Genomic DNA, 24,731 nt, shown 5'->3' on the forward strand with positions numbered 1-24,731 from the left:
TGTTTGGCTAAAAAAAATTCACTTTATTTCTGAAAGGTATTCTGTTGTCTATAGAAGTCTTGCTTGATTTGCTTGTCTGATTACTTCAAGCATGTGGCTCCACTGTCTCTGGCTTGCATAGTTTTGGACAAGTCTCCCGTAATGCTTTTCATTACACCTACATATAGCATCTTTTTTTTTTTCTAAATGTCTTTAAGGCATTATGTTAATTTTTATGTTCGCTTATTTGAAAATGATGTGTTTAAGTATTTTTCTTTGCTTGCTTTGTTGCTATTGCTTTGCTGTTTATCTTAATGAGGTTCTCAAAATCTGGAGTCTCTGGTTTGATGTCTTTTATTATTTTTGGAATACTCTTAGCTATTATCTCTTAAAATATTGTCCCCCTGTTCTCTTTATCTTCTTCTTGGCCCCTCAATCATACTGTTTGTAACTGCCCCACAGATCTTGGGCACTTTATTTCTTTCACCTCTTTTTCTCTTTGTGTGTCAGTCTGGGAAACTTTCATTGACCTATCTTCAAGTTCCCTGACTTCTTACTTCAGCTGTGGCAAGTCTACTGATGAGCCTCTCAAAGGAAGTCTTCATCTCTTAAAAACAGTTTCTTATTTCAAGCATTTTCATTTGACTCTTTCTAAAAATGTCTGTTTCTCTACCAAAAGTCCCTATCTAGTCATGTATGTGGTATTTTAAAGTCTCTAACTTTAAAAGTTCTGTCATCTGGGTCATCACAGTCTGGTTTGTTGACTTCATTGTCCCTTGACAATAGAGTTGTTTTTAATTGCTTGTTTGCATGTCTCACATTTTTTATTGAAGATTGGATTTCATATGTAAGACATTAGAATCTGAGGTAACAGTATTTATACTTGGAAATGACCACGTTCTCCTCCTGTTGGGCCATTTGCATAAGCAGGAGTTGAGCTGGGTTTGGGTTTTGTTGTTCACATGGTTATCTTCAGTGCGTCACAGATTTCAAATTCTCCTAATAATTGCATGGGACTGGTGTGGGTGCTGGAACCCCAGAGGGTTTTTCATAAAGTTTCTGTACCACCCACAGCTCTCAGTTATACCTGTATGCCTATGATATAGAATGGATCTTCCTCTACATTCTTGCCCATCAATCAGTGCTAGATTGCAGCCACTTGTTATTTAGTTGCTGCGAAACTATTAATGGAGACCAATGGACTTTCTCTGTTGTCCTGGCCAGCTTCAGTCTTGGGTAGGCCCTGTGTGCCCAGTTCTCAGAAGCAGAGCTTGCTCAACATCCCTGCCATCCTTTTAGTGGCAGCCAACTCTGCTTTATATCTCCAGTGGGTCTACCACAGTTTTCTGCCCTCCCCCAATGTTAGAAGACCTTTAATAGTATCGGTATGATCCTAGGCACAGGACTGTTTTCTGCCTTTGTTCCAGGGGTAAAAGGATGTTTTTCCTTCAGTGCTTCCTGTACAAAGAATGGGTCTTTTCCTGTACCCTGCAGAGAGACAGAGTTTGCTGTCCTTACTCCAGTGATGCAGTTCTTGATCTGTGTAAGTGAAGGGTCCAAACCATGGGGGTGGGGCTTCATGCCTTTCTCACAGCAGTGGCTGATCCCCTTTCTACACACCTGCAATATCATGGAGGGTTCTTTCTGCTCTCTTCTTCAACCCCCAATCTTTCTCAAGGGCACCCAGTAGAGGTCCATGGAAAAGAACATATGAGGGAATGTTCTGGATCTCGGACTCACAACTAGAGGTTCCTTACTGACATGCCAGTTCCAACTAAGGTTTTAGCAATCCTAAGGCTTTGATTGATTTCCTCCTTCTCACTTGTATAGTATCTACAACTTTCTTTCTTGATCTGCCACAGGTACGGGAATCTGTGCATCATGCTACTCTCCTTAGAGGGGTTAGCCTCATCTTAGATTTCAGGGCAGTTGGTCACCCTGTAACTTCAGCTGTCTGATGGGTTCCAAAAAAAGTTTTCATTGTGTAGTTTAATTGTTTTGTTTGTTTTGTTCATTGTTAAGGAGGAAGCAATACTCTTTTCAGCTTTCTATATTGTAAACAGAAGTATCTCACAATTTGCTTTAAAAAAAAAAAAAAGTCCTATGCATGTGCATGTATTCACATGCAAGAACGACTAAAAGAAAAAGATTTCCCATATATAAAGAGTGGTTATCACTATGTGTTAAAATTTTGAGTCTTTCAAATTTTTTCTTCTTTGGACTATTCTCTATCTCCTAAATTCTTTACGTAGATCTAATTTTGTAACTTAAAAGAATCTGTGTGTGTGTGTGTGTGTGTGTGTGTGTATTCTACTTTTTAAGTCCAGCGCAAGTGCTAGAACATTATTTTACCAAAGAAATGCCATTTATTTGCTTACTTTTAAAAGAATTTTCTTTCAGAGTTTTGCGTCCTCAGAATTCATATAATTCAATATTTCTCGTGTTATTCAGCATCCTCTGTCCAATGTAAAAGGGAAAATTCTTATAAGAAAAAGAGTTTGACTTAAAAGAATAATTATCCTTAAGCCTTCATAAAAATGTCAGTACAGCAGTTTTTCTTATTTTAAGAGTCTTGTGTTTAAGAGAACTAATTGTTTTTATACATATTATTTTTTTAATGTTTATTTATTTATTTTTAGAGAGAAAGAAAGAGAGAGCATGCATGCACATGCATGAGTGGGGGAGGGCCAGAGAAAGAGAGAGAGAATCCCAAGTAGCTCTGCACTGTCAGCACAGAGCCTAACACAGGGCTCAATCCCATGAACCGTGAGATCATGACCTAAGCCGAAATCAAGAGTCAGATGCTTAACCAACTGTGCCACCCAGGTGCCCCTATATGTTATCTTATATCCCATATTAGACAGCTATGATTGTCAAAGTGGTCTCTGTCACTCCAAGTTAGAAGGTAAATATAGCCTAGAAAATAAGGTAAATGTAAACCAAAGAATAAAGGCACCTGTAAAATCTTCCCAAATCAAATTTTTTTTTAAATTATTTTAGAGGTAGAGAGAAAGCAAGTGGGGTAGAGGGGCAGAGGGAGAGAAAGAGAGAATCCCAAACAGGCTCCATGCTCAGCATTGAGCCTGACATGGGGTTCAATCCCATGACCCAGGGATCATGACCTGAGCCAAAATCAAGAGTGGAATGCTCAACTGACCGCACCACCCAGGCACCCCTGAATATTTATTTTTAATTGTCAATGTTAAACATAACAAAGGGAGTTTTCAGGCAAAAACTTGATATATTCAAGCAAGAAAAAAGACTTTGAACAATTTACTCAACATTATCCCTTTATCATATTGCCCTTCCTCCAAAACAGGATAGAAAGAGTCATGATGCAATGAACTTGTAATATTTTTTATATGGTAACATACGTATCAGTACCCTAGAGATCACTCTCAGTTATTAAGTCATTCGGCAGTAGTGGTAGAGAGGGTGGGCCCTAAGGGGTAAACAACTTTTGGTTTATAACTTCCAAAGATAATCTCATTTCCATGAAATCAACCTCATTTTCAGAGAAAAGAACAAATGAACTCTACAAACCATGCTTCATTTTTTAATTAGTAAGAATGATTATCAAACAAGTTACTCAAACTATTTTCCAGTTATATTTACTTTCAGAATTCCCTGGCATGCCATACACTCCATCCACTCATTCTTTTTTGTTGTTGTTGTTTCTTAATTGACTGAGCTGGTGCAGGAGATGTTGTGCTGAACAAAACATTAAATGTTTCTACCCTTCAAGAGGCCTTTTCTAACATCCTTAATTTGTCTCAACATTTGGTTCCTATGTTGATGCTCTGTCTCTCCATGATAGCGCTTATCACCAATTGTTCAGTTCCTCAGATTACACACTCCTTGAAGACAGGGACTGTATTTTCAGCATCTTAATGTCCTCACTACCAAGTACAATCTGACAAATGACAGATTACCTATAACATGAGGTGAATAAACCAGCAAATAAACAAAGGAGCCTACAGGCTAACGCATAGATAAAAGGAGCCTACAGAAACACCACAGATACAAGGAGAGCAATCAAATCTATGAGCAGCTCTGATCAACAGTATTCATAAGGTACAGAAAGAGCACAAAGGAGTCAGTAGATCAACTCCATTAGGGATGGAGGTGGTCAGAAAGCCTCCATTCATTAAAGGCTTATAATGAGCCTTGAAGGATGGTAGAAGAGAGGAGCAAAAACACGGAAAAAGTGATTTTAAGTAGAGATAGAGTCAGGAGAAAAGTCAAGTCCAAAATAGCATCTTATGATCAGAAAATACCAAATAGGTTGTTAGGACTGAAGCACGGACTGACACGGAAATTAGCATGGGATATGAGCCAGGAAGGCTACAAGGGAGACTAGGTCAAGGGGTGAGGGAGCAGGCAGATAGAGAAGTACATCAGGTTAGAGTTTGAACTTTATGCTGTAGGCCATGAGGAATCCTTGGAAAGGTGAGCATGTAAAGTTAAATGATAAGATTTGATTGTAGAAAAATTACTCTAGGGAACATACAGAATAGAATGAGGAGAAAGGGAAAGCAATGAGGAGATGAGGAGAATGAGGAGATGGTTGGGAAAGCAAAGTCAGACAAATAAGAACAATTAGGAGACTATTAAAATGGCCCAAGTCAATTATAACTACAATGTGAATGAAAGCAGCCACACTGGGAAGAGAGAACTTTAAAGAAAAAAGAACTGAAAACAAACAAACACCAATCAATATAATTTTGTCACCAACTGGATTTCCAGAGGCTCATTTACAAATGAGCCATTTGTTAAAATGGGAATAATTAACACTTACCTGCAAGAAACATTATGACAATTATCTGAGATTATGCATGTAAAATACTAACACAGTGAGGCCAAAGTGTAAGAATTCTAAAAACTGCAGTAATTGTTTTGTTGAGGCTGATGCTGATCAGATTTGAATCCTGGCTTAAACACTTAATCTTGTGTGACCTTGATAAAGTTATTTAACCTCTCTCGGCCTCACTTTCTTCCTCTGAAAAATGGATTACACTTTCTAGGACCTCATAGATTAGTACTATTTTGAATTTTACAGACATTTTTAATACATTTGTAAAGTGTTTACAAAAATTAGACCAATGCTTAAAACTTTGTTTTTAATAAAAAGTTATTAATAGAAAATAAGGAGTTGGAATGATTCTTAGATTTCTGGCTTGGGTGAATGGTGGTATCATTCACTGAAGGGAGAAGACTCCTTTGAAAGCCAATCATGATGATTATTCTCCCTCAAATTCTTTAAGATGAATTAAGTAGTCTTCTAGGTGTTCTGCAAGTAAATTAAACATATTTCAACACTCGCCATCGTATATTTCCATGCCTAATATCCTCAGTAGATACTGACAATATCTGGGGGCAAAGAACTGTGTCTTTTACTTCTGCAGTCTCAGTAAACAGGATGTATCTGCTACATAAATAGGCTCAGAACATGTTAGTCAAACAATTTAAAGGAGATACGGATACCTTTAACAAGTCCAGAGGATATTTGGAAAGAAGGATATTTCCAAAGGATTTTATTTGCTACTCCCCTAGTGGCCTTAAAATTTCATCAAGTAGAATGTAAAAATTAATATACTATTTTCCAGTGAATTCTTACTAATAAAAAATGTTGAAATGCAAATTTATAATGAAAATAGAAAATAAGCTAAGTAATATAAACAAAACATTATTCACAAGTTTCCAACTTTCACTTTTACCATGATTTTATCAATATAGCAGTACTATGCTGTGAAGGGCTAATATTACGACTTTCGTAATCAGCTGAAAAGAGTATCCAAAGGTTTTCGGGATATTTCTGCACATAAGACTCCCAGTCTCAGTATCTGCAGCATTTCCACTGTTTCAGACATACCTTAGGTGAAGATCTTCTGAAAACTTCAGGCAGGCATAGATAAATTCCTTAATTTGGTTGTAAACTTTTGGCACAAATTCAGAGAAAGGAAACTTTTTTGGAAATGGCTGCTGTAAATGCAAAGAATTAGTGAAAGTAAGTCACAAACTAACATATGCTGAAGATACTTAGAAATTAATTAAAATGCAAAAGGAATTTTCTTCCACATTGCAAAGTGTCTACTTAACAACCTCAAATTTAAGAAAGTGTTTCCAAAAGTTTCCTGACACGAAAAAAATAAGCTATAAATTTAACTAAATAATAATTCAAATGTCTTTCCACACATGAAGGGATAAAAAAAAAACTGGTAAATACCCAACAATAAAAAGGAATGAATTATTGCTACGTATACCAACTTAGACACATCTCAAAAGCATCATGCTGAGTGAAAGAAGCCAGCCTCAAAAGGTTACCTACTGTATGATTCCATTTACATGACAATCTGGAAAAGGCAAAAGTAGATGGACAGCAACCAGATTGGTTGCCAAAGTCTGGGGGTTAGGGTTGGGAGAAACTGATTTAAAAAGGACCAGCATGAGACACTGGGTAAGCTCAGTGGGTTAAGCGTCTGACTTTGGCTCAGGTCATGATCTCACGATTCATGGGTTTGAGCCCTGCATGGGCCTCTGTGCTGACAACTCAGAGCCCAGAGCCTGCTTCAGATTCTGTGTCTCCCCTCTTTCTGCTTCTACCCAGCTGGCATTCAGTCTCTCTTTCTCTTTCTCTTTCTTTCTCTTTCTCTTTCTCTTTCTCTCTCTCTCTCTCTCAAAAAATAAACATTAAGAAAAAACATCTAATAAAAAAATTAAAAGGAGCAGCATGAGGGAATTTGGGGGGATGATGGAACTATTTTGGTATCATTATTATGGCAGTACATATATGACTCAATGCACTGTTGAATTATATACCAATAGAATTATATATTATATAGCACAGGGTAATTTTTACTGTATGTGTGGGGGAGAAAATGTCCTAAGAGTATGATAACAGTAAGTATTTCAAAGTATAAACCAAATTGGAACATGCCCAGCAATACCCTTAACACTTCGACCCCGAAATCATATACTGATTTTCAAAAAGGAACTTCTGTTCTTTTAAGCCCCAAAATCGTTCTCTGGGGGTGTTCTAGAGCTCTAATGCACTGAGTTGGAGGTAATGCCTTCAATGAAACTGATAAAATGAAAGCTTTGAGAGTATGCCAAATCAAACAGAGAATTTTATTTTATTCCTCACCTTTTCCAGCTCTATGTCTTGGAATGGGAATTGTCCTACCACCTTTTTATACATCTCTTCACTTGTTACTGGTATAGGGCTGTAGTTGTCAGAATCAAGTATGTTTCTAGAAATAAAATGAAGGAAGGGTGGGCTGGTTAATCACTGTAGTGATTACAAGTAATTTTCAGGTAAACTCAAACAGTTGTGTATACAAACCACCAAAACAAATGTTTTCTAGTTCCTATTCTATTCCTCTACAATGAAACTATTCATTGCAGGTAAAAACACCTTTGACAGAAGACAAAAAGAAAACTACTCTGAAACAGAGGGAACACAATTATGAACATGATCTCACAGTATTTGAGATTTACAGAGGAGACAAAATTTTACAGCAACATGTAGAAGCTGTAAGGCAAATGGGTAGTAAAAACAAAAGGATGTGTGTGCTCCAGAAAAAAGCACAGAGGTTTCATTTGTTTTGTTTTTTTTAAAGAAAACACATTTAATTATGTTATTTAATCCTGTATTAGTTCTGTTCTAACTTTCAAAACTGGCAGATGAAGAAAAGTAACTTCTATGATAAACCCAAATTATGTTCATTTACTTCATCTCCTATTCTGTATTAAGGATGAACTTCATCCAGAGGAACTGACTCCTTAACTAGACTGGAGGTTCTCTAAAAGCAGAGACCAAACTACGAAAATCAAAACCAAATTTACTGAAGGGATCAGATCAGACACTTTTAAGACCATGGATATATCATGTTATGAATTTTCAAGGTTCGTAGAGACATAATCCTCCCCTAAAATACAATTGTACCATTAGTAATATTAAAGGAAAAATGTAGTATCTGATAGCTAAAAAAATTTAAAAACAGGGTAAGCTTATCTGGGGACAGGCTATTGCAATAAGCTGGAAGATCACATTAAATAAGGGACTAAAAGTTCAAAAGAAGAAGAAACTCAAGTGATATGACATGAGTTGTGTGCCAAGAAAATAGTCTAAGGAGATATTTGTGAATGCAAGGTGTAACAGGGCAATAACTGTCTTATTAGTGTATACATGATATAATAACTATTTAAATAACATGTTTCAAACACTGGATTGTAATACACCTCATCTCTATATGTAGAGAAGGAAGAATTTGAGGAACCATATAAGTAAGTCTTCAAAAAAGGTTCCAAAAAAGCCTACATTACTCAAAGGGGTTCAATAGCTACCACCCTACAAGTGAGCTATATAGTAGGCATGATCCTCAAAGAGGAAACCAACAAATATATTAAGAAGACTCAAGATGATCTGGATGGTATTCAAGGGGGAAAAAAAAAAGCCAAAATGGGATCTGGGGAGTCTCCACATAATAGACATGATGCACTGAGATCAGTTATCTTGGGAACTTTATTTGGGACATCTCTTCAATTTGCTTGAATTCTGAATCATAACCTGGATCACAGCTATAATAAAATAAGCCACACATACTTGTTGCTTATAATATTGAGAAGCCTTATGTATAAACATGTGTGTACATACACTAGCACACGCACGTGCACACACACGACAAAGATAATTTCTCACCTGAAAATACCTGCCCACTTCTTTAGCAGAGTTTCACTATACTGATCTCTGATTTCTAACAGCATGTCAAAAAGCTGATTCACAGGAAAACCATACACCTGAAACAAAATAAGAAAACAGCTTCATTTTATAAGGTGATTTTTTTTTTTCAACATGAAAGAGATCAGGCACTGAAAGATATTATCATATTCTGGTCAAAGATTTAAATGAAAGCATGACAGCAAGTATGTTTCATTCCCACTTAATGTCTAGTGTTTATCTCAAGAATCAAAAGATACATACCAAAATATTTAAGCTAGTCAGAAAAAAATAAACAAATGATAATTAAAATCAATATATACTGGTACAATGTCAGCTAAGTCCTCCCTGCAACTCATCCTGTACCCTTAGCAAATTTCAGGAGTAGGGAGGGAAATGTGATAGATCTCCCCACATCTGGCTCTGTGCTGACAGCGCAGAGCCTGCTTGGGATTCTGTGTCTCCCTCTCTCTCTGCCCGTCCCCTGCTCCCACTGCCTCTCTCTCACACAAAAATAAATAAATAAACTTAAAAAAAAAAAACAAAAACACCAAAAAAACTCCAAAATCACTCAGGCACTATATCTGAATTAAGGATATTTTAAAAAAAAAACTAAGGTAGTGAGTGGTTCAATTAATTGACTTGCTCTGAGCAAAAAAAAAGGGGGGATTGGAACTATTTATGAGAATATAAATTGGTCAAAGTGATAACAATGAAATACTATAAAAAGATTAAAAGATCTAGCTCTAGGAAAAGAAGAAACACAACTAAAAACTGAAAGGCATTTATTAAGCTTAGGTAGACAGTGAAAAGATTTACACCTGATGAATACTAATCTAGAAAAGTTTATGTAAACAGAAATCACAAACCTGAAGTGTGTCAGCAAAAAGCACAATGAGGTTCTTCAAATCTAACACAAGGTTTGGATCAGAGCAGTAAGACTAAAGGAAACAAAAGACAATGAGGAAAAACACTGTAATTATTAAAAATAAAACTAAATTTTTAATTTATTTAATTGTTTGATGATTCGCCTGGTAAAGGCTCTCCAGAAAGGGTCTAACCCTTTCCTGGCTCAACGTAACACCAGATTTAGGCAGGAAAGAGCTGAGTAGAGACTCCAGTAAGCCATGATCTATATTTTTAACAGCTGGAAATTTGAAAACATACTTCTAAATAATTCTTCAGTCAAAACAGAAATCAAAATTGATACTGCATATTATTTTTAAATGAACAAAATGTAATACTTGATATCAAAGCCTATGCGATGTGGCTAAAGCAATTTCAAAATAAAATTTATATTTTTAAATGCAAGCAGAAAATACACAAGACTGAAAATAAACTAAGCACTCAATCCACAAAGCTAACTCAAAAAGCCAAAATAAATCATAAGTACAAGAGAGATAAAAATCAAATTAAAAGCAGAAATAACATAGAGACATGAAAAATTTGATCCATGAAAACAAAAGCTCGTTAAAAATATCAATAAAACAGACAAATCTTAGTTAAGTCTGATTAAACAGGAAAAAAATGAAATTAAGCAACAACACAAGGAATACAAAGAGAAAACAAACCTAAATAAAGAGGAAAATAAAAGTTACAAATAAAGTCCATACATAATCTCTTATCAGTAAAACTGAAAACTGAAATGACATGGAAGGTAGGTTATGTGGGCACGATTCAAAGATGTATATATGTCACTATGTGAAAGTTCAGTAATTTTGATATTCAAATTCTCTTAATTACAATTTGGTTACTTCCTGTCTGAACTCTCAATTCCTGAAAGAGGCATACTGAATTCACCCATAACGGTACAGTTCATCAATTTCTCTTATTACTAACAGTTTTTGTTCTATACATATTGATGCTTGCTTGTCCTCTATAAAAAGGCTATTCTCTTTTTGGTGGGTTAAAACTAGAATAGTACAAAATATTCCTTTCTTTCCCATTTAATGGTCTTCAAATTCAATTCTATTTGCCTTCGAGAATATTGCCATTTCTGCTCCTCTTACCTTATTTTCACTTTTTTCATACTCACCATAATGTATGAGTATGTCTCAGTAACCAGACTATAAAACTTCCTAATTCTTTGACACTTCCTGTGATTCCTGACGTATCTGAACATACTCCATCTTTTTTTAAAAAAATTTTTAATGTTTATTTATTTTTGAGAGAGACAAATAGAGTGGAGCGGACAAGGAATAGAGACAGAGGGAGACACAAAATCCGAAGCAGGCTCCAGGCTCACCTGTCAGCACAGAGCCCGACGCGGGGCTTGAACTCATGAACCGCAAGATCACAACCTAAGCCTAAGTCGGACGCTTAACTGACTGAGCCACCCAGGTTCCCCATAAACCTATTCCATCTTAAGTTTCCCATTTACAATGATTGCTTCTTTTTTATTTCATGTTTTTCATTGGATCCTAGTTCTTTTTAATTTTCTTACAGTGGTTATTAATAAGTTATATACTTTCTTCCTGCTGTTTATATGAAATAATCTAGAGTTTCCATTAAAAAACTTTTTAAACATCAAGTCTCTCTCCTCCCATATGGATTCTTAATAGCATTAAACTTTACAAATAATCAAATAGCTATTTAGATTTATCTATGAGTTTTACTCATTTTTTTGCACACATTTTATTTTAATCCTATCCCATCTTGTATTTTGGATTTTTCATTTTTTGTACAATACCAATAAAACAGGAGAGGTAAAGCATAAACTCTGAATCCTCATGTTTGAAAATGCCTTTCGTTTGGCCTCAAACTAAAATACAGCATTTCTGATGTGAAAGAAGTGTCTGCCTTCATTTACCCTGCTTGATACTCAATACAGCCTTTCAACTATGGGAATCTGGAAATTTCCTTCTTTTAATTATTTAATTATCAAAGTCCTCTCCTTTGTGTCTATCCTTCCTTTCTAAATCTCAGTTAGATACGATAAAAAATGAGCATCAGCTATCCATCATGTTTCTTAACTTTCCTTTCATATCTTCCGTCTCTTTATTTGCTCCATATTTGGGGATATACATTTGACTTTGTCTTCTTGATCACAAAATGATAGTTTTACCTGTTTAATCTATGAATTAAATTTCTGTATTCAGATAATCAGAGATTCCTAAGAAAGCAACGTTTATCTTTGGCTTGTGTGCTTCCTTTTCCTCCTTACTACACTTTTTAAAAATCAGGCTCTGGGCTGACAGCATGGAGACTGGTTGGGATTCTCTGTCTCTCACTCTCACTCTCTCAAAATGAATAAACTAAAAAACACAAAAACACTATCCCAGTACAACCTTTGTCCACCTACCATAACAAACTGAAATGTTCACTATATATAATATCTATGAAACATGAGGTTTTTGCCACATGGAATTAATTACATTGTTCCATAATTTTGAATCTTAAAAAATACCTTTTCGGTATTATCAGATGATCTGTTTATATTATGAACAACTATATTAGCAGATCATCTGATGTGGAACCATTCCCGATACAAACTCTCCGTTGTATTAGCATATAATTTTCTAATATATTGCTAAATTTGAATTCCAAGTGAGATGGATCGGGTCAGATCTCTATCATGTTTTGAAATCAGCATTGAGAATACTACACATATTAATACCTGAAATATCGTATCTTTCAAAACGTTTCCAATTTATGTATTGACTAATAATTGAATCAGAAAAAGAGTAGTTTGAAATATGACACAGAAAGTTAGAAAGATATATAGATTTTTGATAAACAAGTAGCATAATCAGTTAGATACAGTGTTTCTTTTTGAGATTTGTTTTGATGTTTCGGTTGTTCTTATTCTAGTTTGCTTTGCTGGGTAATATAATACTATAAATAGAATTAACATCTGTGGCATCAACTACTCTGTCTCATAATAAATTAAATGATTGTAAATGTATGTGATGCAGAGGTGCTATGTTTTAATCAATGTTTTAATCAGATGCTATGTTTTAATAGCCTTGTTGAGATCTAATCCCTATACCATACAACTCACCTATTTGAAGTATATACTTTAATGGTTTTTAGTTTTTGTATATTCACAGACATGTGCAATCATAATCACAGTCAATTTTAAAACATTTTTTCATCTCAAAAAGAAAAGCTATGTCATTTAAATTATCCTCCTAGCTACTCCCAGCCCAAAGCAACCACTAATCTACTTTCTGCCTCTACAGATTGATGCCGATCTACTGGAAAGAAAAAAGGTATTTTGCTATTTGTTCTTCCATTCAAAAGAATATACAGCATATCTACAAAGAAAGACTCCATTAAGATTAATGTTCTCCAGAGATACACATTTCAAACAGTATGCTTGGAAAGTGTCCTCCTCTTAATGATACCAAATACAACTGCATGAAGAAGAGAGGGCAGTTCCCTGCTGAGTGGTGTAGATCCGTCACATCTCAAATGTATCAGTCACAAGAGAAAAAGTTAAGAACCCCTGCTTTACAAAAAAGAAATTGCTTGCAAGGAATCTAAGTTTTCTAAAAGAAAAAGCTTTTCCCAGGAAAATAACCGAATTGGTAAAATCATTGACATGGACAAATATAAAATAAACAAACAAAATCAAGGACTCTTCTCCCTAGAATACAGTAATATTAGTTAATAAATATGATTGGGGGCAAAAAACTTTCCTAAAAACATTACCTTGAAAAAAAACATAAAACACCAAAAACAGGACTTATGGAAAGCATATAAAATACCTCTCCAAAATACATGAAGGCAAATAATTAAGAAAAATATATATATTCCTGGTGAAAAACACCAAATACTGAAAAAAAATAATTCCATTTTAATTTACAGATTCACTGCATAACAACACTATAGTTCAATTTGGGGGAGGGAGGATATTGTAAGTGGTAAAAGGGATGTGACAAAGTGATTATCAAATTAATCTGGAAGAATGAGAACATAAATAGTTAGCATGTCCTAAAAAGAGGATTTTAGAGAATGTACATGTCCTATACGAAATTAAACCATACTATGTCAAATATAATAATCAAAAAAATGTTACATTCGCTCAAGACAGAGAGGAAAGGGGGGTGGGGAATCATAGAGCCTAGCAAAAGATCTTAGTATTTATAAAATCTATTATTTTTTAAGTTTATTTATTTATTTTGACATGGGTTGGGGGAGCAGGGAGAGAACAGGAGCAGGGGAGGGGCAGAGAGAGAGAGGAAGACAATCCCAAGCAGGTTCCCTGCTGTGAGCACAGAGCCTGACTCGGGATTCAATCTCCTGAACCATGAGATCATGACCTGAGCTGAAATCAAGAGTTGAATGCTTAACTGACTGAGCCACCCAGGCACCCCTGTAAAATATATTATTATATGATAAAAGTAGCCTCCGAAATATGTTGGGAAAAGAAGGATATTAAGGAACAATTATGTCCCCACAACATTCATATGTTAAGGCCGTAACCCCCAGTGTAGCTATATCTGGAAATAAAACTTAGATAATTAAGGTTAAATGAGGAAAGGTCCTGATCTGATGGGATCAGTGTCCTTAGAAAAGAAGTGGGCGACAGTAGGATGCCATGTGAGGAAAGGCCATGTGAGGACGTGATGAGAACACAGCCATCTGCAAATCAGCAAGAGTTCTCACCAGAACCCAACCAGAAGCATGCTGGCATCCTGATCTCAGACTTCCAGCCTCCAGAACTGTGAAAAAATACATGTCTGTTGTGTAAGGTACCAGCCTATGGCATTTGATTATGGCAATCTGTGCTGAATAAAGTAAAAGATTAACATGATAATGTTATTGTAATGTTACTGGAAGTGATGTGTAGTTTTAAAAAATAATTAAAGATAAAATCCAACTTCACACTCTATATTAAAATAAACTTTTATTTGTTTGTGATACGTATATTTAAAATAACCACAGAAATACCAAGATCAAATGTAAACAAATAATTAAATATTCTTTCGAATAAGGAAGACAAATTATAAAGTTAAAAATCAATATATTGACATAAAAATTTAAATTTCTATAATGCCTTGGAAAAGAAAAGCAAAGTTAGAGACACATAAAACTAAAAAAAAAAAAAAAAATTTGCGACCTATATATCAGACTAGAGATTAACATTCAGATTAAAGGTTAGCATCCATATTTTAAAGAAATAATACATAATAAAATATTATAAAGCTATTAAAATATAAATGCAATGCATATGAACAGGAAATTTTTAAGAAGATATATAAATAACTAAAAACATCTGAAGAGAGTTTTAAAAATTTTTTTTAATGTTTATTATTTTTGACAGAGAGACAGAGAGCAAGCAGGGGAGGGTCAGAGTGAGAGGGAGACACAGAATCCAAAGCAGGCTTCAGGCTCAGAGTTGCCAGCACAGAGCCTAATGCAAGGCTCAAACCCAAGAGCTATGAGATCATGACCTGAGCCGAAGTTGGACACTCAACTGATTCAACCTAGTGAGCCACCCAGGCGCCCCCCGCTTTTTTTTTTAATGTTTATTATTTTTGAGAGAGAAAATCTCTGAAAAAATTTTCAATACCGGTATTAATCAAAGAAAAACATGTTAAATTAAGATATAATTTCTGACAGATTAGGAATGATTTTTTGTTTTTAAATATAACTTTCTGTGAAGTAAACAGAATAGGAAAGTTGGCATTCTAAAAGATGATACTCAGAGTGGTGCTAAATGGTACAATATTTTAGCAAAGCAAATTAGCAATATGTATCCAGAGGCTAAGAAATGTACAGATCCTTTAACTCACTAATTTCACATCTAAGAATTTATTAAAATATAAATATAAGAAAATATATTCTATATTTTATATTTTTAATATATTATAATATATTTTATATATTATATAATATAAGAAATATAAAAATATAAGAAATATAAAAATATTTTTATAGAAGTTGGTTAAGTGTCCAACTCAGTTTCAGCTCAGGTCATGATCTCATGGTTTGTGGGTCTCAGCCCCGCATCAGGCTTTGCACTGACAGTGCAGAGCCTGCTTGGGATTCTGTGTCTCCCTCTCTCTCTGCCCCTCCCCTGCTTGCTCTCTATCTCTCTGTCTCTCAAAATACATACATAAACATAAAAAAAAATCAATATTTTTATAAAAATATTCACTGTAATGTTTATAAGAGCTAAAAAAGATACATACCTACAATGGAATATTATGCAAGTATATGTTAAAATTAATATAGATTGATGAGACATTAAGTGAAAAACACAGCTTGTTTTTGTTTAAAATATATATTGTATATTATATTTTCATACACAAGAATATTTTTTAAGATATTCATTTTTTAATGTTTATTTATTTACTTATTTATTTATTTTTTAGAGAGAGAGAGAGAGAGGGAGAGAGAGGAGAGGGAAGAGAGAGGGAGACAGAGAATCCCAAGCAGGCTCCACATTATCAGTGCAGAGTCCAATGTAGGGCTCAAATCCACAAACCGTGAGATCATGACCTGAGCAGATGCTTAACTGACTAAGCCACTCAAGCACCCAGAAAAAGAATCTTTAAATTTACATATTAGAAAGCTAATAATAATCATGCCAAGGATCATGACCAAAATTTGTTACTATCGATAATCATATATTCATATTTTCTTAGAATAAACATTACTTTGTAAGTTAACATTTACATATAACGACACACCATGCTAAGGGAGAAGATAAGACATTAAAAAAATGATCTTAGGACAACAGATACACTGTTGCAAAACAATAAAATGAAATCCATAACCATTATTTAAATAAAAATAAATAACAAGTGGTAGTATATACAAAAATGTGTAAAACTCAAGCCATAACATAGTTATGAGACTTTTTTTTAGTCTCAGAAAAGGCAGAAACTTTTAAAAAGTATTTTTAAATTTGCCAAACTTTATAATGACAAAAAGATAAAATGGTAAAAATGTCAGATGAAGTCCTATGCCACTTATGAACGATGAGGGAAATTTTAAAATAAAATAGATATATAAACAGGCAAACATTTAACATTTCTAAATACCAAAAAAGAAACCGTAAATAAAAGGAGAAAATCTTTACAATGCATTCAATGACATAACCTTCTTTGATTTCAAATTCATATTTATTTATTTATTTTGAGAGAGAGAGAGAGAGAGAGAGAGAGCAAGCAGGGGGGTGTCAGAGACAGAGTGACAGAGAGAATCCCAAGGAGGCTCCAGGCTGCCAGCACAGAGCCTAACGCGGGGCTCAGGCTCACAAACCATGAGATGATGACCTGAGCTGAAATCAAAGAGTGGGGCGCTTAACCAACTGAGCCACCCAGATGCCCCTCAAATTCTAAACTCCTATACTAAACATATACTAAACAAACCCCTATACCTTATTACTTGGATGCCACAAAGGCAAAGTAATCATATCCAAATGTTCAAACCATCATAGGGAAAGAAACCATAAACCTAAGCATTACCTTGATATGCTTTTAACTTACCTTTTATATCTAATCCACCAAAAAATACAGTTAATCTTACCTCCTAAAAATCTCTCCAACTAATTCACATCTCTCCATATATACTCTTACCCCTTGTTCCAGCTATCATCACCTCTTGCCTGAATACTAGACTAGCCTACTAATTGTTCTCCCACGTTATTCTCATCCTTCGTCCATAATTTAGCCAAACTGACCTTCTCATTCCAATTTATCCTACCCCCACAATGAACACACACACTCCATTCAACCCAGTGCTTTAAGCATCAGATAGGTCTTAGATAATATGACACCTATCTACTTCTTTCTTTATACCTCATGCCACACTTGCCTAACTTTCTACATTCTATGTTCTACCCACTCTGAACATTTTTCCGTTCCCAAAAACAGCTACAGTCCCTTCAATGACAGATTTTACACATGGTATTTACTCTGGAACACTTGCTGATGAAGAGATAAGAAAGCTGGCGGGTCGCGGATATCTTGCTTCTAGCTGGCACTACATGGATATCAAAGCCACTTACTGAAATATTCTACATGCTAAATTATCTTCTATTATTAAGTCCTCACTATCATTCCTCGAACAGTTCAGATAGAAAAGTACACCCAAAGCCCTTGTACTACCATTCCTTATACCTAGAATTCTCTTTAATTGATCTTTGCATAAATAGTGACTCCTTTGCATAAAGAATGCCACTTCTGATCAACTAACCAAAAGCAGGCACCGTGTTGTCCTAATCTATCACTGTTTCAATTGTACTCAATTGTATTTAACTGTAATTTAACTGTATTATGACGGTCTGATATTCTTATTTATTTATTGGGACCCCCCCCAATTAAAATATAACTTTCTGAGGGGCACCTGGGTGGCTCTGTTGGTTAAGCATCTGACTTCAGCTCAGGTTATGATCTCACAGTTCGTGGGTTTGAGCCCTGCATCAGGCTCTCTGCTGTCAGTACAAAGCCCACTTCAGATCCTCTGTCTCCCTCTCTCTCTGCTCTTCCCCTGCTCATGTTCTCTCTTTCTCAAAATAAATAAATAAACTTAAAAAAAATATTTAAAAATTCATGCTTTGATAAAATATATCAAAATCGTGGGAACTCGTACTTACTAACATTGATATGTTGTAAACATTTTTTTCAAAAAATAAGAATAAAACTGTGAACGCCACATCAATATTAATGGCCTTATCGCAGGCAACACTGAGTAGTGGCTGAGAATATAGTCACTTGTCTGGATTTGAATCCAAGCTCTACCACTTACTGCATAACACTAGGCTGGTTACTTAACCTCTCTGAGGGTCAGTTCCCAGACTATAAGGTAAACATAATAATGATAACTACCTTATGAACTACATATAAAGTACATATAACAAAGCCTGACACAGAGAAAGGATTCCAATACACGTCAGCTGTTTTTTGTTTTTTCTTCCTGCATAGAGCATCCACAAAAGTGGGCTCCGTGTTAGAGAATGTGGCAATTTGAAGTGGCTACTTCCACATGTCTTTGAAAGAGATAGCTCCGGGTAGGTGATTCCACGCAATACGTAAATGATTTTAAAGCAGTACAACATTGACTAGTATACAGATAATCAGCAATAAGTGAGAACTTCTCACGGGCTTCTTACATACCGAGTGGGTACGGAGTGCCGCGATGGTTTTTGAAAGTGCCATTTCCCAGAGTTCATCAATGTAGGCTCGGTTTACTAAGCCCTGGGTTGTATGTAAAATGTGATCTTCAACCACAAAAAAGCTAAGATCGAGGAAAAAAGAAAGTACAACTGTCAGAAATTACAGTTTGACTATCTCCAGGGTCTGGCAAACAAGAGCTGCCATCAAATCTGAAGTTAATAGTCATTTTTTTCTTAAAGAAAGCTACCTGGTGTCATGAACAAAATCATATTTCTTGGACATGGAATTTTGTCCAGCCACTTTATAGAAATCGGAGGTACATTTCTATTAAATGTTAACCATATTAGTCAGCCATGTAAAAGGGAAGAAAATGTTTACAGGTAAGGGAAGCTAATTTCACTATATTAAAAATACCAGGCCATTAAGACATTTTTAAAAAGCTAACCAATTTGAAACAGACAGCGAAAGCTGCAATACACATTTTTTAAGAGCTCAACATACAAAATACCAAAATAATTCCCTTTATGTGGACTTCCTCCTTAAGGTAAAAAAAAAAAAAAAAAGCAAACTTATTTTTTAACACTCTGCTGTAGCTTTATAGTTATACATTTAAAATGTATGTTCAGTTACCTTGGCTAAATGTTCCTACTAAATAAAATAATTCTTTAAATAAGGAATTTTTATGATATATTTTAATCAAAACTATCAATTACATTTAAAGAAATCTCAATTTGAAATAAAAAGAAATTTCATAGAACAATTCAAGTCATTTCCCTTTCTTTTAACTGCAAAGTCATTCTTTCATAATTAGAATAAGCTGTCTATATGGTGTTTATTTGGGAAACGCAATTCCATCCTAGTATGTATACTCTAGATGATGGTGGCAAACTATATAGCCCGTGGGACGAATCTGGCCCACTGCCTATTTTTATAAATATTGTTTTATTGGAACACAGCCACGCTCACTCATTTATATACTGTCTATAGCTACTTTCCCACTGCAACAACAGAGCTGAATAGTTGTGACGGAAACCGTATGGCCTGCGAAGCCTAGAATACTTTACTATCTGGCCCTTTTAGAAAAAGTCTGCCAACTTTTGCTGATTATTTGGTTCCCTCGTACGGAGAATGGAGAAACAAAACATCAAATATAATAAAATTACAATTCAAAAGTTTTCTTCCTTCATCCTTAAAAACTACTCTTCAACAATATAATGCTGAAACCAATTAGACATTCCTTTGAAATTATCAGAAAGTCAAAAATAAATCTCAAAAATTTTAAAGAAAAAAAGAAAAATAATTTCCCAAGGAAAAATTATCTTTCCAAGTCTCACGAGTCTAGGTATTGAAAGTGTATACATTTAAATACACACACATACATATACCTACCCTACAATTTGATTAAAATACTTCCTGTAGCCATCTAAAGTTTCATGCTGCAACAAAGCAAAGAAGAAAAAAGTTATTGTTTCTGTTTTGATACCTTACGACAAAGTTAAAATCAGTTACTTCTTTTCTTAGGGCTCAGTTCCCAAGACTCTAAGGTAAATATAACAATAGTACCCTCCCTACATTATAGAGTTATAAGGAGGTTGAAATTAGATAATTGATATCCAGTACTTAAAACGATGCCTGACACATAGCAATCAATAGATGTTAGTTGCTATTTTCTTACTGTAAGTCACATCCACCAAAAAATGATCTCAGAGTGACAGTTTAAAAAAAAACAAAAACAAAAAACAAAAAAACCCAGCATATATGCAAAATAATGACAAGATGCCAGAGAAGAAAAGTGAAAAAGAGAGAAAAGTTAAGTTGGAGATCTTACCATGTTAGATGGAGGCTGGAGCACCAAACGGGCCTGTTTTCGCCTCTGTTTTCGGTAGTAGTTCTCAAATGTTTCACGGGCACCCTGTAAAATAAACAAAAGGAAATGGGTTGACACGATTTGACCAATTATTCTAGTATTTCGTGGGAAAAGAGAAACTCTCAGGTTTGGAACTGAGGCAACCCCACATTTCTCAAAATCTGCTATTTTAACAGTGATAATAATCATAGAAAAAATAAAAAGAACGATTACCATTTATTGAACCTTATTTACAAATCCCATAAGAATGGATACAAAAGATTCTTAAGAGGACACTACCAGAACTCAACCACCAACACACCAAAGCTGGTTGCTGAATCAACTACCATAAATTCACAAGCATGAAGACAAACCAACATTCTCCTAAAAGCAGTTGAGAAAATGGGCCTTAAAAACCTCACAGAACATTCCAGAAGAAAAATGTTCAGAATGAAAACCAGTCTCAAATGAATCATGAGCAAAGGGCCAGAGCAAGGCAGGAAAAAGGCAGGAGCAAAGAATAGTAAATCAGTCTTCCCAGCTAGAATAGAATCAAGTACAGGATTAACAGCAAAAAAGAAGAAACAAACCCCTAGAAATTCTTGATACACAGTTTCTTAAAATGAAAGGTGCTCTAGAGAGCAAGAGCTGGTTCATGAGCTCCATAACTGGGTTGAACAGCATCCTTTCAACATTCATGTCCTTCCTGGGATGTCACAATAGGCCTTTATTTAGAAATAGGGTCACCGCAGATGTATTTAAATTAAGATGCATTTAGGGAAGCCTGGGTGGCTCAGTCGGTTGAGTCGGTGAGTGTCCGACTTCGGCTCAGTTCATGATCTCACAGCTTATGGGTTCAAGCCCCACGTCGGTCTCTGTGCTGACAGCTCAGAGCCTGGATCCTGCTTCAGATTCTGTGTCTCCCTCTCTCTCTGCCCCTCCTCCACTCACATTCAGTCTCTCTCTCTCTCTCTCTCTCTCTCTCAAAAATGAATAAACATCAAAAAAAATTTTTTTAATTGAGATGCAGTTGTACTAGGGTAGGGTGACCCTTAATCTGATATAACTGGTGTCCTTAAAAGAAAAGGGCTCCTGGGTAGCTCAATGGGTTAAGCATCCAACTGTTAGTTTTGGCTCAGGTCATGGTATCACAGTAGGTCAAACCCCATGTCACAGTGTTTACAGCACAGAACCTGCTTGGGATTGTCTCTCTCTCTCTCTCTCTCCCTGCCCCTCCCTGGTTCATGTGTGCTCTCTCTCTCTCAAAATAAACAAACGAAAAAAAAGGGGGGGGGTGGGCAGAAAAGACACAGACACACAGGGAGAACATCATGTGGTGACACAGGTAGAGATTGGAGCAATGCAGCTGCAAGCCAAGGATGGATGGATGGATGGATGGATGGCCACCAGCAGAAGCTAGGGAGAGACAAGTCTCCCACTCACTGTCTCAGAGGGAGGACGGCCTTCTGACACTTGATTTTGGACTTCTAGTCTCCAAAACTGGGTCGGAATAAATTTCTATTGTGTAGGCTACCCAATGTGTGGTACTTTGTTACAGCAGCCTAGGAAACCAATACAACTCAAAGCTTTTAAAGCATCATGCCCCCCCCCCCATTACTAAATTCTACTCTTAATCCAAGACTTTTCTAAATAAATAAGAGTAGAAATGGAGAGACGGCACGCACAGTGGTTAAGAGCACTGATCTGAGAACCAGATGACTTCTTTCAAATCATGAGTCTGCCCCTTTCTAGCTGTACAACCAGCTGCAGAACTTTCACTAATTTAACTTCCACCATTTAGCTATTTAACTTTCACTCATAGATGTGCTATGGTGTTCTCACTTGTAGAGAGGTCACCCTCATCATAGTCATGAGGATCCAGATGAATCAGAAAGCTTTTAGAACAGCATCTGATAAATAATCACCACTATGCTAGTGCTTATGTTTTGAAAAAGAACAATGAAATCAATGATGAAGACGAAAGCCTTGCCCATGGGAGAAAGTATAAACTCTATGCAATCCCTAAGTTCAGTTTCCTTTACCTTCCCAAAAGTCTGAAGAATTTGATTGGACATGACTTCTTTGCTAGGTCCCTAAACAGGAGAAGTTGATTTAAGGTGTTAAATCATACTAATTCAATAGTGTAAGCTCAGGGGTTGGCAAACATGTCCTCTAAAGGGCAGGATAGTAAACATTTTAGGCTTGATGAGACATACAGTCTCTCTTGCGACTAGTCAAGAGACTAGTTGAAATGCTGTTTGAAATGCAAAAGCAGCCATAGACGGTACATAAATGCGTGTGGCCAAATTCCAATAAAACGTTATTTGTGGAAACAGAAATAAGAATTTCATAAAATTTTCATCTGCCATGAAATATTCTTTTTACTTTTTACCAACCATCTAAAAGTGTAAAAGCTGTTTTTCAGTCACAGGTCACAAAGAAACAAGCAGCAGGGTGGATCTGGCCCACAGTTTGTTGACCCCTGGTGTAGCTTAAAAACAAAAGTTTTTAAATGCTAAAGTGATTATAACCATACACACCTGCGTTTTTCCTGCCATAAAATGAAATCAAACACTAAGGCAGCTATTTCAAGGCTTTCTTATTTCTAAATCCATAAGTTAATGAGGTAGCAAATGATTCTATTTAAGAAGAAGTGGAAACTGCGCATTGGTTTGTTAAAGTTATTCCCCACTTGCCACCATTTCACAGCATAGTGGTATTATTAAATGTCAATTACATTCTGTACACACTGAAGGGCTTTTCATTTTAAAGTTAACAGCCCTAAAGGCCCTTTATTATTCTTGCGTGACGTTACACATTCAACATGCTTTGGAGCCAAGGTACACTTAGCTGAGAATTTAGGGAAAGTCTTCTCTCAAATTAGACCATTGTATAATAATTTAATTATTTGTTGTAAATGATAGAAAATAAGCAAGATGAAAACCTATCGTAGACCTATACTTAATGCTTAACTAGATACAGTTTTGCCTTTCAAATATTCATTCAATAAAATAAAAACATAAGGAAAGACCAATTTATCTAATAATTCTGGCTTCTCCCTTTACAAAAATTAGATTTTCCCTGGTGGCAGCTAAATAAATTCACCTCTGATTATTCTATTTCCTCTGCCAATTTTGTCAACTCAATGCTTACAGGTGGAATTTCAGAAGTAGATGTCTGACCAGTCCAGCTGACTGCCTGTCTTTCCACAAATAGATCAAGTTAGCCACTTCAGCTTCAAACTCATCTAATCATTAATATTTATTAAAAAAAAAAACTCAAAAGCTAGTGAAGGTATAGAGCAAATAGATATAAAATAGTACCCAAGTAAAAAGTTGCTTTAGTTTGTTTTCATTTTATGTCATTAGTATTACAGTGGCCCAAAGGCTTTGTAATAATTAATTAATTAATACATATAACATCACAGAAAATCAAGTCACTTAATGTATATAAAGTCCTTGACATGCAATAAAGAATGGTCCCCATCATCACTGAATTTATAGTCTATGGTGGAAAACTAGCAATTAAAAAAACAAAAAAACACCATAGAATCCTCTGGGTTAGATTGATGTGTGTGTGTGTGTGTGTCTGTGTGTGTGTGTGTGTGTGTGTGTGGTGTGGATGGGAGGAATGTCAGAGAAAGCTTCCCAGAAAAAAAAAATGCCATTTATATTCATAATTGACAAATGAGTGAGAATAAGACAGGTAAATATAAAGGAAAAAATATTCCTCATAGAGACACAGAGGTTCAAGGGAAAAAAATGGCATTACACATCCCATGAAATGAAAAAAGTTCTTCATGGCAGTACCCTCACAGTGTAAGAGAGAGGGATGACAAGAAATAAGGTTAGAGGGCTTTGTAAATTATGTTAAGATATTTGCACTTCAACTCTAGAGACAGTAAGAACTTCAGATATTTGTACGTTGTCATGTACTAAATAGAATGAAAACAGAGAAAGTCAGATACAAAAAGATCAGTCTGAACCTGACTTATATTTAGGAGGTACAAGCCGATGGTTGATTGGTTGTTGGTGGTAAAGGATAGAAAAGAAAGAAAGCTAACATGAGGTTTCTAACCTGGGTAACTGGTCTGATGGTGGTGTCATTTAATGAGAGA

The 24,731-nt window shown here is 35.4% G+C and overlaps 1 protein-coding gene across 16 annotated transcripts in view; it reads right to left on the reverse strand.

The window, feature by feature from the left end:
• The window catches only part of EXOC6B (exocyst complex component 6B), a 612,462-nt gene that overhangs the window by 280,090 nt on the left and 307,641 nt on the right, over window positions 1-24,731 (reverse strand). For all 16 annotated transcript variants that reach the window (XR_006200773.1, XR_006200772.1, XM_042932668.1 and 13 more), the window contains 7 exons: window positions 20,597-20,680; window positions 20,158-20,204; window positions 18,769-18,889; window positions 9,568-9,639; window positions 8,681-8,778; window positions 7,124-7,229; window positions 5,852-5,961 (listed from right to left, as the gene is read on the reverse strand). Coding sequence is in view for 14 of the 16 variants with exons in the window: in XM_042932668.1 (XP_042788602.1) it covers window positions 5,852-5,961; window positions 7,124-7,229; window positions 8,681-8,778; window positions 9,568-9,639; window positions 18,769-18,889; window positions 20,158-20,204; window positions 20,597-20,680 (638 nt within the window). In the remaining 2 variants the exon portion in view is untranslated. The remainder of the gene's footprint in view (window positions 1-5,851; window positions 5,962-7,123; window positions 7,230-8,680; window positions 8,779-9,567; window positions 9,640-18,768; window positions 18,890-20,157; window positions 20,205-20,596; window positions 20,681-24,731) is intronic.

Source organism: Panthera leo, chromosome A3 (genome assembly GCF_018350215.1).
Source record: "Panthera leo isolate Ple1 chromosome A3, P.leo_Ple1_pat1.1, whole genome shotgun sequence".
Taxonomy (NCBI): domain Eukaryota; kingdom Metazoa; phylum Chordata; class Mammalia; order Carnivora; family Felidae; genus Panthera; species Panthera leo.